Genomic DNA, 15,558 nt, shown 5'->3' on the forward strand with positions numbered 1-15,558 from the left:
AGTTTTCTTTTTGTCTTTTTTTTTTTTTTTTTTTTTTGTCATGAACTGTTCCTGCAATGTGTAATGTGACCTTGTCAATGAGAAAAATAAATAAATGAAAACAGTTTCAAATGGACAAATAGGAGAAAAAATTGAAAGCACACCATGTGGTGGCTTCCAAAAGGTTGGGCATATGGACACATTTTTTACAGCCACTCCTGCAGAACATTCTCATTGATATTGTTTTTGATAGGCAGGCCACTGTGCCATGAATATAAATAATGAGAATTGTTGGTTTACGCTACTCAGTCTCGGTCAGTCTGCACGTGTGTGTGTGTGTGTGTGTGTGTGTGTGTGTGTGCACTGAGGTGAGGCAGAGGCAGGTGTTATTAGTAATGGATGGGTGTAGGACAGGGAGAGAGAGACTGTGAGAGCATGTCCAGTCTTTCCCCAGGCTCTCCACAGGACTCCATTTATTGCATCGAGCCTCAAAAATTAATATTTGCTCTCTTTTTATGCAAAAGAGTTATTAAATAAACCTGCTGTAGCATGTGTGTGTGTGTGTGTGTTTGTGATTATATGAACAGCTGCACAACCATTAGAGGTCTGACCATATGTACGTGTTTGTTTGTGTATGGTTGGAGGACAGTGTGTCTTTTTCAAGCATCTGGCTGCTCTATCATGCCTAAAGCAACATACTCATCTGTGCTTTGATCATGGAGACTAATGGATACTCACACACCGGCAAACTCTCTCACCCTGCTTCAATGTGAGGGCTGATTAAAGAGGAGGAGTGAAAACGTCTGGTTTTCACTTTATTAAAAAAGTACTGTGACACTGACATGGTTGAGCTGCTATCAGATTTAAACAGTGTGGCATTTTGATACAGGCATATGATAGTAATGTTTCATATACTGAACCATTGCACTTAATATAAGTGTGTCCTTTTATTGATTTTTTTTGCTGTTGATCGTGTTTTCGATCATACATGAAAATTGAATGACTGCAATAAAGTCATGTACAAAATCACAGGAAATAAATCACAGTATGACAATATGTACTTAAATTCACTAAAACAAATCCAAACAGATGTTTATAATCCACTAACAAACCTGTCATTCAATTTCGAGACTTTTGCACATGCAATATACAACTGTATGCCAAATGGGCATAAGTACTGACCAATATGTAAAAATGGGTATATATTGTTGGGTAACCTCAAATTATCTGTCTACCAATATAACCTAAATGATACTTCAGATCCAAAAACTGTAAGTAATAAATAAAACTAAAATATTAATATTAATGCTAGTGAATAAAAGGAAGCGATCCACTCGCATGCATCTGCTCATCATGACAGTACCTGGATCAGTGAGCTGCGTCTCGGGCCGATGACGTCGTTTCCAGGGAGTCATGTTGTACACGCCCCTGCCCCTTGACTCCACCCCCACGTCAAAACAGCGCCACAAAGCGAGACGCGCAGAAAAATTAAGCGCACAGGAAAAACTGCAGCGCAAGCTCAAACTAGACTGACACGCAAAATAAAATCAGTGTTGCAAATAAAATTGTAGATATGACCATGGAAAATATGTATTGGAAAATCATTGCTTTCGCGCGGTATCATTTATGTTTTGCAATTCTTTATTTTTGTTTGCAAAAAGCAAAATTATTTTCCTCAATACTTTAATTTTTGTTTGCAAAACTTTATTTTCTTTTGCAAAACTTTATTTTTTTGCGTATATGTGATATTATATTGACTCCATAACAATAGTATTTCAATGATAGTAAAATAACACTGCATGGATGGTAAAGCTAAGGACCTGATAAATACTGTGGTAATACCATGTGCAAATAGTAAAAAAAATACAATATTAGTCAAATACAATCTCAAATAGACCTAAAATATGCATAATTCAAGCATCACTATTATCCAAATAAATAAATAAATATCACTCCAGATTTTTTTGTGTGTTAAATGACAACATATTTTATTAATTCTCATACTGTCCTGGGTCAAATTGCTAAAATAACATGATTAACACGATTTTTTTAAAATTGCTTTTAATTGTCATGACTTCATTTTCTAACTAAATTGAATTTCATTTTAATATTATTATTAATTTCCTTCCTTCCTTCCTTTTTTTATTATTTTTTATTTTCAGATGTGATATTGGCACGCTTTTCATGAAATTCAATTTTACAATGTACCAGCCAGAAGTGTCCATGATGTATTTATTAACAGTAATACCAAGGGATTTTAGTCAGGGTTCTGTTTGTTATTGCTGTGTTTCTGCTGGATTTGCTCCAGAGCTCCGATATCTGATACTTCTTGAACCATCAGTTTGAACCCTTGAGAATGATTTATAGAATAACAGAATTTTTTAGCTAAACTAACTTCTTTTTTTTTCATTTTCACTCACACATTCAGTTTAAATGCACTCTGTCCCTTACTGTTGTCCTTTTGTTTTTCATAGGCACTGCTTTAATGAAGAAACAGACCTACTAACAATCTCACGGAAGGGACCCTCCAGAACAAGTATGGGGTCACCATGGAAACCACTTCTCCTGCTGTCAGTTATCAGCGGCCTAGCAGGTATGAGAGCGGCTGTGCGATTATATCAAGATAAGAATCTGCCTTTCCTGAAAACAGCCTCCTCTTGCTTGTCTCTCTCTTTCTCTTAACAACATTAACAAAGGGCTGCCGTGAAACACTTCCCGGTATTTTTGTTATTCAGGGCTTGTTAGTGCTCCACTGCCCTTGTATTAACATTATCTGTAGCTCTCATAATGTTGTTGAGGTATTGTCTTGAACTGTTAGCATGGTAATGGCTTGGTTAAGTAAACATCATATTGCATAATTGACATCTAAAATGTAGTCTTGAATGTGTAATGTTGTACGTGTTTAGCGGATAGAGGAGCCCTGGGTGTGCAATTATTGAACAGATGTTTGCACTATACCAAGCTACGGCAAACAAGCCTGGTTGAGAGATGAAGTATTCCTATTAGCATGCTCATGTTTCACATGCTGTCTTTTGAAGCACCACTTTGTAGAGACTGCTTCTGTTCTGATATACTGATAAAAGGAAATTCTGAAGAGCAGAAAGTAGAATAATAATATGAAAGCTGTGTGGTTAACCAAGCAATATTTTTATGTCTAATTGGATTTTTAAGATGAGTAATTTTATTGACTTTATTATTGCTTTGTGAATTTATGCTTGTTAAAAAGATTGTTCTACTAATCTGATTGGTCGAGCAGCATTAAAGTAGTGTTGATATTTCAACTGGAGCATTTCACTGTTTGTTTCACTATGTTTGTCTGTGCTTGTTATACAGATCAGCATGACAGAGCAAAGATGAACAGAACAGCAAGTTTGTTTGTTTTTTTAGTTGTTTCTGAAATATCAATTACTTAATACAATTTTCTTATTTATCAATATGCAACTGAATCAGAGCTGCACTGAACTAAAAAAAAATAGCACTTTTGGCTCATATGAAATTGCATAGACATTAAATTATAACTTTATATAGTTCATTGTAAATGTATTTATTTGTTTATTTATTTTATTAAAAAAAAAAAAACATCATTAAAGTATTTAAAAGGATAGTTTACCCAAAAATAAACATTTGTTGTTGATTTACTCACATTCATTCAGGTGACTTTTTTTTTTTTTCTTCAGTAGAACAGTAAAGATTTTTAAGTTGAAACAATGGTCCTTGGTGATCCTTAAATTGCAATTCAGAGGCTACCGGCACTTAAGATACCAAAAAGCACATACAGGCAAGAGAAAAATAATACCTGTGGCTACTGATGATATATTGAGGTCTTATGAAGTGAAACAATTGGTCTGTGCAATAAACATGGAAGTTTTACATGTATAAACTTTTTTTACATAAATCTGGATAAACCCCTGGATGCCCCTTCATTTAAGAACTTGGCTCACGCACGCTCATATTACGCTCATATTACGCTCATATTATGCTCATATTATGAGCTATAGAACTGTTTCCTCAGTTCAGTGTAGTATTGGAGGAACTGGAGCACTGAATGATGTGTCAAAAACTGGCATCATATACATTGGTATATTGGCTCATTTCAAGTCTGTTGGGCATGTCTGAAAGTGAGTTTTGACTGAGTAACTTACAGACTTGTGTTGCTTGAACTGTGAACTGTTTCAGTCGGTTAAATTTGATTTGGTGAACTGTTTCATCCAGTACACTAAAATGAACTGGTTTAAAAGAATGATTTGTTCATGACCCATACATCACTCTGGTCTCTTTGCCTGAGGCTATGGATTACAGGTAATAATGTTGTAAATAGTGTTGAATTACGTGCACAGACGGATCATTTAGCTTCGTAAGACCTCAATATTTTCTCTTGCCTGTAAATGCTTTTTTGACACTTAATCGTCAATAGCCACTGACTTTTTTTGCCATTTATGTATCATCAAGGACCTAAAATCAACTTAAACTATTTTTACTGGTCTACTAATAAATAAATAAATAAATAAATAAATAAATAAATACCTACAAGATGGATGGCCCAAGGGTGAGTGAAGTAACAGCAAATTTTCATTTCTGAGCGAACAATCCTTTTAAACAATTCTTAAAACAGCCTAGTTAATTAGAACTTTTGCCCCCAGTGCTTTATGAATATATGAAAGGCTTGACCTCAGTAGAATTTTTTTGTTTTATTTTATTTTATATTTTCTCAATGCTGCCGAACATCTGAAATAATCATCACTATTATATAATAATGCAGTGTTTGTGGATTCTGGTCACACAGTTTATATCACTCAAACCCACACAGCATCTGAGCAAAGAACAGATTGTACACTCACAGTGTTTTACATAAAAAAAATAAAAAAAAAGTACATCTAAAACAGCAACATTTTAGTGATAAATAATAATACTACATGACAAATTTTCTCCTGCTCAAGCAAATATTATACTGCCCACAGGAAACTGTCTACTAAGGCAGCATCCTAACTGAAAAGGAACCTTATAAGTGACTGATTTGGAACACTCTACATAGTCAGCAACTGTCACTTGGAGTCACTCATGTGGTTCCATTATAGTTAGGATGCTACTGTCAGTCATTTCTCCTGTGCTCTTCACATGCAGTCCACATACATTGTGTTGCTCTTGTAAAGCGCATTGGAGAATTGACTGACAGTAGATTTTGACAGAGTGTAATGTTAGCATGTTGCTATGACAATTACTTAATACCAAAGATATTGTGGAGAGATACCAATCTCTGCAGCTCTTCAATTGGAAAAAAAAAAAAAAAACTTACCGGTCAACTTAAATCATCTGTGCCTTAGTAACCAATTGCAATATATCCTTGATGTCACTGAATTGCTAAGTTGTATGACAGTCGATAAGTGTTTGCGGATACAATAGAAATGAGAGAATGTGTAAACTGAATCCTACCTGTTGCAAAATTATCTATTATGTACGCTAATTTAATATTAAATTAAATTAACATACATATCACTCACAAATATTAATTAAAAGTTCTGTGTATAATATAAAGAAAATTTTAAAATAATTAGAACATATTAGAAGTAAAATAACTTACTATTATTATTATTATTAAAGAGCATATTAACAGAACATATATTATTTATTCTGTTTAATAAAATATCAGTATATTTATACCAACATGCTCATTGAAAAGTGTGTCTCTATCTACATTTTAATGACTTAAAAAAAAAGAAAAAGAAAAAAAAAAATGTGCCCATTCTTACAATTCATCAGTAAGACACCAACAACTTCCATTCCATTTCAAACAGCAGTGTTTCACATGCCATGCTGCAAACTAATACATTTTGACAGTTGAGTCACATATGTGTAGCTTTTCTGACATAGTAAACTTGCTTGGTAGCTCACCTGGTACAACATACTCTTGTATAAGCAAGCTAAAATGGCATGCTCCTTTCAGCAAACGTGTTTTTATGTCATGTGCTTTTGTTAACACTTTCAGTTAGGACTAGGGTACCTTTTAGCAATACTAATCTGACGTTTCAATTCTGAAATTCCACAATACATACAACAAACACTGTAATAAATCATTGCCAGAATCATATTCATCTGAGTGGTTTTAGCACCACTCTGGCTACATTTTGAAATAATTTCACCAAAGGAAGGTTTTTTTTGTTTGTTTTTTTTTTTTTTTCAGTGAACCTGAGTTGATTGTAACATTTGCATTCTGGGATTTTTGTCTTTGCAAATATGGATAAGCCTCTGTGTCAGGACAATGCCTAAATTCTGTTAAACTGAACTTATGACACATGTGACTACATGTTCTTCTACAAGTTCTTCTGCTTTATTTGTTTGAATTGCAAAGCAACATAAATTACATTGACGTCTGTGTTGTACGCAGTTCATATTAGTCTGGTTCGTCAGATCTTTTTAGCCCTAGTATCAAACCCCCTTCAGTGCTTAATCTCAGTGAAAGGTTTCAGCAGGTGACCGTCTTCCCCTGGGCCATGTCTGTCTCTCAATAAAAACTCTAATGCTGGTGGGAACAGAGCGAGCGGGGGACAGGAACACTCTCTACGAAGTGATACCATCTGAGACTCCTGGTGTGCTTCAAAATGAAAATGTCGATTGGGGTTTGGAGAGAGACAGAGATGGGGTGAGGGCTGAATGAGGGAAGGAGAAAAAGCCTTCCTATGAGAGATGGCAGCCTGTGAATATTGGTGTTAGAGGTGTCTGTCAAATGTGTGACCCACATGATGGCTTTATATTACAAACTACTACACATTGCCAGAGGTGAAACTTCCCTCTATTTTTAATTTTGTTTGGTTTTACTAAGCTAGCACTATTTTGAGTTATCTCAAGGTGATTCTATGTGTGGGTGTGATTCCCAAAGGCAAGATTCTTACTGTGTGATGTTTAAGACATGGAAGATTTTTCCCCGCTAGGAAATAAAGCAAGCTGACCCTCTCTGCCCATCTGGGCCATTTAAAATGGCATTTTGGTCTCCCCACAGGTAATTCCAGCATCCACACGTGACCTGCAAATGCTACTGCTATTTTCTAAGGGGTAAACATATGAATTGAGCCTGACTGTGAAGTAAAATTGGACTGATTATCTTTTGCCGGACATTTTTTATTTTTATTTTTTTTATATTCTTCACTCTGCCTATAGCAATTTGAGGTATGCACATAAATCATGACAATACTTCACAATCTGTTTACTGCAAGGCAAATCATTTGTTCTTCAGGTCTATCAATGACTTGAATTGTTTCCAGGAAGTCTTCATGGCTTTTGTACTTTCTAACAGGTGTTGAGAAATTTTTAACACAATAGTGGCAGGGAGTAACTAGCTAAAGGTAGCAAAGTTACATGTTTAACTACATTTTTCAGTAGTGTGACAGTTGCTCAGCTTGTCAAAATAGTGTAGCTTTTCTGGTAACAAGCTATTTTTTTCAACAGGCAGAGTTAGGGAGGCTACTTTGAGATTGTAGCTTGTCAAGTTAGAAGAAGAAGAAGAAGATTTATTTATATAGTGCCTTTCCACAGCTCAAGGTCACTTTACATAGTGCTAAAAAAAACACCTATATACACAATAAAACACATAAGGCCACATAAAGCCACATTATCCAAAATACATATTAAAAAGATACGTTTTTAGCTGAGTCTTGAATGTATGCAAAGATGGTATATTATGAAGTGTAAGGGGTAGCAAATTCCATAATTTTGGAGCATTAACACCTACAGTGGACAGCCGAAAGCGCGGAATGGACAAAAGACCAAGATCAGATGATCTGAGAGACCGGGCAGGAGAATAGGAGTACAGTGGGTCAGACAGAAATGGAGGCGCAAGACCATTTAATGCCTTAAACATTAGAAGTAATATCTTAAAGTGAATACGTGATACCACAGGTAGCCAGTGGAGATCATGCAGTACAGGAGAAATGTGAGCAGAACGTCAAGTGGAGGTGAGAACTCTAGCTGCTGAATTTTGAACATACTGTAACCTTGCAATAAGTTTTTTTAGGCAGACCAAGAAATAGAGCATTGCAATAATCCAGACGTGATGTGATTAATGCGTGAATGAAGATTTCAGCATCAGCTAGAGTTAGAGAAGATCGAAGACGTGCAATATTACGAAGATGGAAAAAACAAGTTTTAACAACAGAAGAAATACGAGAGGCAAAAGATAGAGATGAGTCAAATAAAACACCAAGATTACGGACAGATGAAGCAGGCTTAACATGAACCCCGTCAATTTCAAAGGACAAGTCAATCCTTTTGACTGAGGTAGCAGAGCCAAGTTAGAAGCTAGAGTACAGCTACTATAAACAACAACAACAATAGCTAAACACAATCAGATAGAGAATTCCGATTAAGTTATAATAGATGGTAAATAAAATTAGAAGTTCTTTAGTGGGGCATTGGTGGGTAGAATGGACAGGACATTTTCCCACTACTTTTTGCCAAATTGCAGTTTTGGCCAAACAAATTTTTGAAAGCCACTGAAAAATAAATAAATAAATAAATTGTTTGTGGTGCCCATGTACTGTAAAACATACATATAACCATCACTAATCCCTCATTCTTCATAAATTATATGTCTCTACCTATTCAGGGTTTTTAGAAATCAGTGCACAATGTCTCTGATTGCCAACTTCACAAAAGCTTCACACACTTGTCATTGCACATTAGAACCTGCAGCTATTTTAATGCATGGCACTTATTTTCATTTAAGAGCATTTACACTTATTCTCTTTACATACTTACTATTGCATTGTGACTAAAATATTGTGCTGTAACCCGATTATTCAGTAAGAATAAGGAGTAACTTTAAATATGTTATTCATTATGAAGTCATTATCCGTGCATTTACAATTAAGGTATTCAGCTTCAGGGCATATTACTAATGAATATATAGCTAATCTGACAGATTATTTTATTAATACAGTTCACATGGTTATACAGCTGAATGTACAACACAATAGGACAAAATTTGTGGTTTAGCATTTTGTCACGCTACACTGCTAATCGTTAAAAAAAAATGTACCTCTTTACTGGAAAAACTACACTGTTATTAAAAGAGCTGAGCTTCTGTCACACTTCTGAATAATGTAATAAGATTAGCAGCATTGCTACTTGTACTCGCCAACGCTGCCACTGGGCAAATTTACATTTGCACTTAACCATTTAGCAGATGCTTTTATTCAAAGCAACTTACAAATGAAGAAAATCTTTGTGGGAGAAAAAGTGGGTGTTAAAGTGAGTTTCTTTATGTTTATTTGTTTTTTTTTTTTGATTTATTTTATAACATCGAGAAAGCTTGAGGTATTGTTTTTGAGGTGGTGTTTTAGGAAATGTCCTTGTTAAATGTGGGTATCGTGCAGATCGTGGTTCAGTATTATGCGTAGATCTTGGATGATTAACCTTCTGCCAATGATCCAGAATGAGATGGGATGCCTGATCTTAAATCAGATGAAATGAGGCCCACATCACCCCTGATGTTCTCTTCAGGGCTTTGAAGTTGACCTTCAGGACTGCCACTGAATTGCTTTCCAGAGGTTTAACTTTTTTCAGAGGAACGTCTGAAGACACAACTCTTCAACAGGCAGTTTTCTTAACACTAGCTGTGTTTTCATTACAGATTTGCACAAAACCTTTGCGGTATTTTCTAAATGTCAATAAAAAATTATTGTGTAATGACGGAGTTTCCATTAACCGATGTTATGCGACTAAAGCAATAAGTCATGGTGATGAATGTTGGTAGGGTCGTGTATACAGTAGGTGGCAAACCAGAATGAGCTTTCTACCACCGTTGGCACCGCTGCCGCCGCATCTGCAAAGTGCATTTGCAGCTTTTGACCGTTGAGTGGCGCTTTAACAACAAGTTATCAAACAAACGCATCAAAGCACATTTTCGCAAATAGCCGTCAGCTTTGCCTCGTCAATGTATTACATTTGCCAGCTGCAGTCGGCGGAAAATGAAAGAAAATTACTGTAGTTAAAATATTTAATATTCACAGATGAAAATGTAGTACTTATGAAGTTATGTGCGTTTCTTAGAACAAATTCAAGCAGGAAAAATGTCAAGCCTATGATCAGGGCCAGAGTGGGACTAATTTTCAGCCAGGAGTTTCATGCCTTAGACTGGCCCACATTGTTTTTTGTTTTTTGTTGTTGTTGTTGTTGTTGTTTTTTACTGGCCTTTTAGTGCCGTCTTTGTGCTTTCTATTATACCTTTTTTTATCTATTATTTTTGACTTGTATATCTCCAACAATTACTTAAAATAAGTGACAGTATAATGGACATTCTAAATATTTGTACTGTACCATAATGCAGGCCTAAGTCTCTGCCTGCAGTTAAAAAGTTCTCAGAAATAAAAACAATTGTTTTGCTTAACCCATTTATGTACAATTATTATAGAATTTTAATGTCATACAAAAAAAATGTCATCAGCCTGAGTATATTGTACCATTAAAGAATTGTGACTTCACACGTGTAATTTAGGAGGCGAAAATACTGTGAAATACTGCGTAACTGAAGGTCTATGAAACGCCAGTAAACCAAGCATTTTTTTTTTTTAAACAATGGCGCTTAAATTTTTTTATCAAAATATTATTGCAACTGTAGCCTTTGAATGAATGAAAATGCATATTTTTCAATTAAATAAAACCTAGAGAGTGACTGTGGGTCGCTTCTGGTGCTTGGATTTTTATTTAAAAAATTAGATGAAAAATCTTACGTGAGCAACCCTATTAAATACCCTCTAGACCATGTTAAAGTTTTTAAAGCATTTTTCAGAATGGTCCAAAACGGAGAGATGACAATTGATATTTTTTGTTTTGTGAATGGTCAACTCTTCTCCATTCTGCATATATTGTTGCTTCTGGATTGTCCATTGTAAATCACAGAAAGTCTACAAAATATGTCTCCCCAAAACTCTTATTTTTTTTATGTCCGTAACGCGTGTGTAGTTCCCAAATCTAAAATAACCTATAAAACACGTTCATAGACAGATACTTTTCTGATGTCTGGACTCTGTTTGGGATTTTGAAAAACATAAATAGCTGGTTCAATGTGTTGGTAATGAATACATTCTGTGAGAATTTATATTTCAGGTTTTGACTGTGAATGCCACGTCAGTAAAGCTGGAATTGCACAATAATGAAACTAAGAATGATTAGGCCTCCATGAAGTCTGGGGACAGTTACTTATTACTGCAATATATTTTTACATTTGTATTGCAAAAATGACTGCAGCCTTGCCACGTACAATTAAAACTGTATGCTGTATTACTCTGTATGCCATTGCAAAAATTGCAGAATTATTGTTATAATTGTTTGGTTTATTTCAAGTTCAAGTCTGCTTTATTGTCAATTTCCACATGTAATTGCGTTACTCTCAGTCTCCGGTGCATACAGATAACATTAACATTAAAGCCTAAAAAAATAACTAGATCAAATATAAAATGTAGATACAATTATACAATAAGGGATTTATAAAATATAAAAGACATATAATAAAAATACAAGTTAAAAAATAAAGTTAAATAAAGCAGCGCAAGGTAAATGACAGATATAGTGCAAATCAATGAAGTGAACAACAGTGCAGTTTAAAAGATTTTTAGTGCAAAAAAAATCACTTATTAAAAATATCTTAAGTCTGATTAAAGTGACAAGTGACAAGTGACCAAGAGCAGTTATTTAACTGACTGATGAGGTAGTTCCATGCCGAATGAGGTAGTGAGCGGTGAGTGAGCAGACCAATGCTGCACAAGTGACTCGTGCATGTCATCATATAATTAGTGTGTGGGGGGGGGGGGGGGGGGGTTCATAGTTCAGTGGTGCCTGGGGAAGAAGAGGGGGAGGGGGGGCAGGTTCGGGAGGGAGTTCAGCTTCCTGACAGCCTGGTGGATGAAGCTGTCCTTCAGTCTGCTGGTCCTGGCCTGGAGACTCCGCAGTCTCCTCCCTGATGGTAGCAGGCTGAAGAAGCTGTGTGATGGGTGAGTGGGATCACCTGTGATGCAGAGGGCTTTGCGGGTGAGACGTGTTCCATAAATGTCCTGGAGGGAGGGTAGAGAGACACCAATGATCTTCTCAGCTGCTCTCACTATGCGTTGTAGAGTCTTTCGGCAGGACGCGTTGCAGGCGCCATACCACACAGTGATGCAGCTCGTCAGGATGCTCTCGATGGTGCCCTCTGTAGAATGTGTTCATGATGGGGGGTGGGGCTCTGGCTCTCCTCAGTTTTGCGGAGGAAGTAGAGACGCTGCTGTGATTTCTTGGCCAGTGCTGCAGTGTTGTCGGTCCAGGAGAGGTCCTCTGTGATGTGCACACCCAGGAACTTGGTGCTGCTCACTCTCTCCACAGTCGCACCGTTGATGGTCAGAGGAACGTGCTGAGTGTGTGCTCTCTCCTGAAGTCTACAACAATCTCCTTCGTCTTCTCCACGTTCAGAGAGAGATTGTTGTCACTGCACCACCCGGCCAGGCGGCTCACCTCGCTCCTGTAGTTTGTCTCATCTCTTTTGCTAATGAGACCCACCACAGTCGTGTCATCCGCAAACTTAATGAAGAGGTTGGAGCTGTGTGACGGTGTGCAGTCATGGGTCAGCAGAGTGAAGAGGAGGGGGCTCAGCACACATCCTTGGGGGGGCCCCAGTGCATTCAGTGTGATGGTGCTGGATGTGTTGCTGCCGACCCGTACTGCCTGAGGTCTTCCAGTCAGAAAGTCCAACAGCCAGTTGCACAGCGAAGTGTTGAGCCACAGCTCGACCAGTTTGTGAATGAGCTGTTGAGGGATGATTGTGTTGAATGCTGAACTGAAGTCTATGAACAGCATTCTGACATAGGAGTCCTTTTTTTCCAGATGGGTGAGTGCTGAGTGGACGGCAGTGGAGATGGCATCATCGGTCGACCGGTTGGACCGATATGCAAACTGGGAATGGGTCCGGGGAGGGGGGGAGGGGGCAGACTTGATATGGTGCATGACTAGCCGTTCAAAGCACTTCATGAGGATGGGGGTAAGTGCAACAGGACGGTAGTCATTGGAGCAGGATGGAGATGGCTTCTTCGGGACTGGGATGATAGTGGTAGTAGTTTTAAAGCATGTGGGAATAACAGCCTGACTCAGTGAGATGTTAAAAATGTCTGTGAAGACATCAGTGAGTTCTGCTGCACAGTCTTTCAGTACACGCCCAGGGATGTTGTCAGGACCCGGAGCTTTGCGGGCATTGATCCTGCTGAAGGATCTCCTCACACTGTCAGGGGTCAGAGTCATCACCTGGTCGCCGGGAGGAGGTGGAGTCTTCTGTGCAGTGGTGCTGTTTTGTTGCTCAAAGCGAGCGAAGAAGGTGTTCAGCTCGTTCAGCAGAGAGATGTTGTTGTCACAGGTCCGTGGTGGGGGCTTGTAGTCCGTAATGGTCTGTATTCCCTGCCACAGGCTCCTAGTGTCTCTGCTGTCGCTGAATTGGTGAGCTATCCTCCTGGAGTGCTGTCTCTTAGCCTCTCTGATGCCGCGGGACAGGTTGGCCCTAGCTGTTCTCAGGCCCACCTCATCTCCAGCTCTGAAGGCAGCATTCCGTGTCTTCAGGAGTCTGTAGACCTCCCCCGTCATCCATGGCTTATCCAAACCAAACAAGGAATTTGTCCTAAAACAGACACTTTGCCTAAACCTGCTCTGCAAGTTTTGCTCATCAGATGCTCTCCATATGAAAGAGCAAGCGATTTGCTTCTTTATTTCAACCCCCACAATGAAGCTATACAGAACTACCCCCAAACCCCTCCAGCTGAACTGAATTCAGTCACACTACTGTGTTCAGTGTAAAATGGACATGCTCTATCTAAAAGACAAAAAAAGGGTGTAACATAAACCACCAAACTGCAGAATACACACATCTGTATTATTAATTTTATATATTATTTTATTCGAAAAAATAAATAAATACAAAAGAAAAAACACCGCAATGTGTGATTTGAACCTGTGCCACTGAAATCACTGACTAGCTTCTGCCACTAGACTAGGCCTACTACCCACTTCCATTTTCCATTGCGTGTAAAAAAGAAGTTCAAAAAGGCTGAGCGATGGTATACTGTTTCCGAACATTCCGACACCCCCACGCTGCTGGTGTAGATTAATGTAAACATAACTTGCAACGCTCGCGCGTATCCCCTAAACACAACAACAATGAAATGATAAAGTGTAGGCAATCTAAGTGTGAGACGGGCACCAATGGTCAAAATATTATAGACAAAAGAATAAGGATTAGCAGCAGTTCAGAGTCAAGTAACATGTTTGCAATACAAAAGAACCATAATCAATCCTTTAAGGGAAGTGTGAATGTCTCATAGTCTGTAAAACTTTAGCATGATGTGGAAAAAAAAAATATTGGAGTCAGTTTGTTAATTTATTTTATTAGTGTTCATTTATTTTTTTAAACTGGATAAATTTACACCTTTTTATATTTTAAGTGGTGTCATGATTTACTAAAAACAAAGGTTTATTATTGTATGTTCGTTTGGCATTTCATTTATTGTATACCCTTTAAATTGGCTTATTGGTGCGGGTACAGGTGCGGATACATCTGTGCCAGCTCATCTATTCGACACTCCAGTGTATTCATGTTGCTAGTGACTAGGCCGGAGATATTGCTCTCTCTTGCCTGACCTCCGTTGAATGAGGAACAAACCGGGGAAAAAAAAAATTGCACATCAAAGATGGTGGAGTTTCAGGACACACCCACTGATTGCGTAACCGCCACGGACCAATGGAAACTCAAGGTGTTTAGGAGCCAAAACGAACTTGCCCAGAAAGTTTGCTTTGGTCAGCTGTTTTGAACTGCCGAAACGAACTCAAAATGAACTTAGTTTCGGCCTGATTTTGTTCGAAATTATGTCATATCAGTTTGTTCTTTAATTTCGTTTGAAGTATATCGGGGCCTTCATTTCTACTATTCTAGTTATTTTGTGTCTTCGCTTTAGTTTAATCATTCTAGTTTCATTCTGTGCCTCAACCTTCTGCCTGCCTTAGTTTACCTCTCTAGTCTTGCCCTTGTTGGACATTGTCTACCCCTTGCCTGATCATCGCCTGGATATGGATGACCCCATTGGACTACCCTATTGGATATTGTTCGCAGATGGCAGATCCACGCCCGCCTATGCATCACTCTTCGTCTTCTCTCGTCTGTTCCTGTTTGCCGGTGTCTGATCTTAGCCTGTCTTACCAAGTGGTCTAATAAAGCTTTGCATTTGGATCCCCACATTTCCTGTTCTGTCGGCTCCGTAACAGAACACTCGGCCCTGTAACAGTACTGAATCTGTTTGTTTGGTTAATTTGTCTCAAAACACAGGATTCATCATTTCATACAGTTGCCAGACATAGCACAATAAGGGCCAGATTTACTAATAGCAAATGCTCTTTTTGTGTTAAAAACTACTGTCTGGATTTATTTAAGACATTAGCGATGCAAAGGCATGGTCAGTTATTTTTGTGGCTGACCTTATATAGACATTTGTAGAAGTTTCTCTTTCAGACTCAAAATGTATGGGAGTGGAAGTAAAGTTTTTAAATCAATCACACAACATGATTGACTAAGCTTACTGG

General features: G+C 37.8%; 1 protein-coding gene across 1 annotated transcript in view; it reads left to right on the forward strand.

Annotated features, from left to right (window-relative positions):
- Window positions 1–15,558, forward strand: part of cntn5 (contactin 5) — a 314,204-nt gene that overhangs the window by 96,634 nt on the left and 202,012 nt on the right. Inside the window, exon 2 of the mRNA XM_042743607.1 lies at window positions 2,454–2,572. Within this exon, the coding sequence (XP_042599541.1) occupies window positions 2,518–2,572 (55 nt within the window). The 5' untranslated portion in view covers window positions 2,454–2,517. The remainder of the gene's footprint in view (window positions 1–2,453; window positions 2,573–15,558) is intronic.

Source organism: Cyprinus carpio, chromosome B18 (assembly GCF_018340385.1).
Source record: "Cyprinus carpio isolate SPL01 chromosome B18, ASM1834038v1, whole genome shotgun sequence".
Classification (NCBI taxonomy): Eukaryota; Metazoa; Chordata; class Actinopteri; order Cypriniformes; family Cyprinidae; genus Cyprinus; species Cyprinus carpio.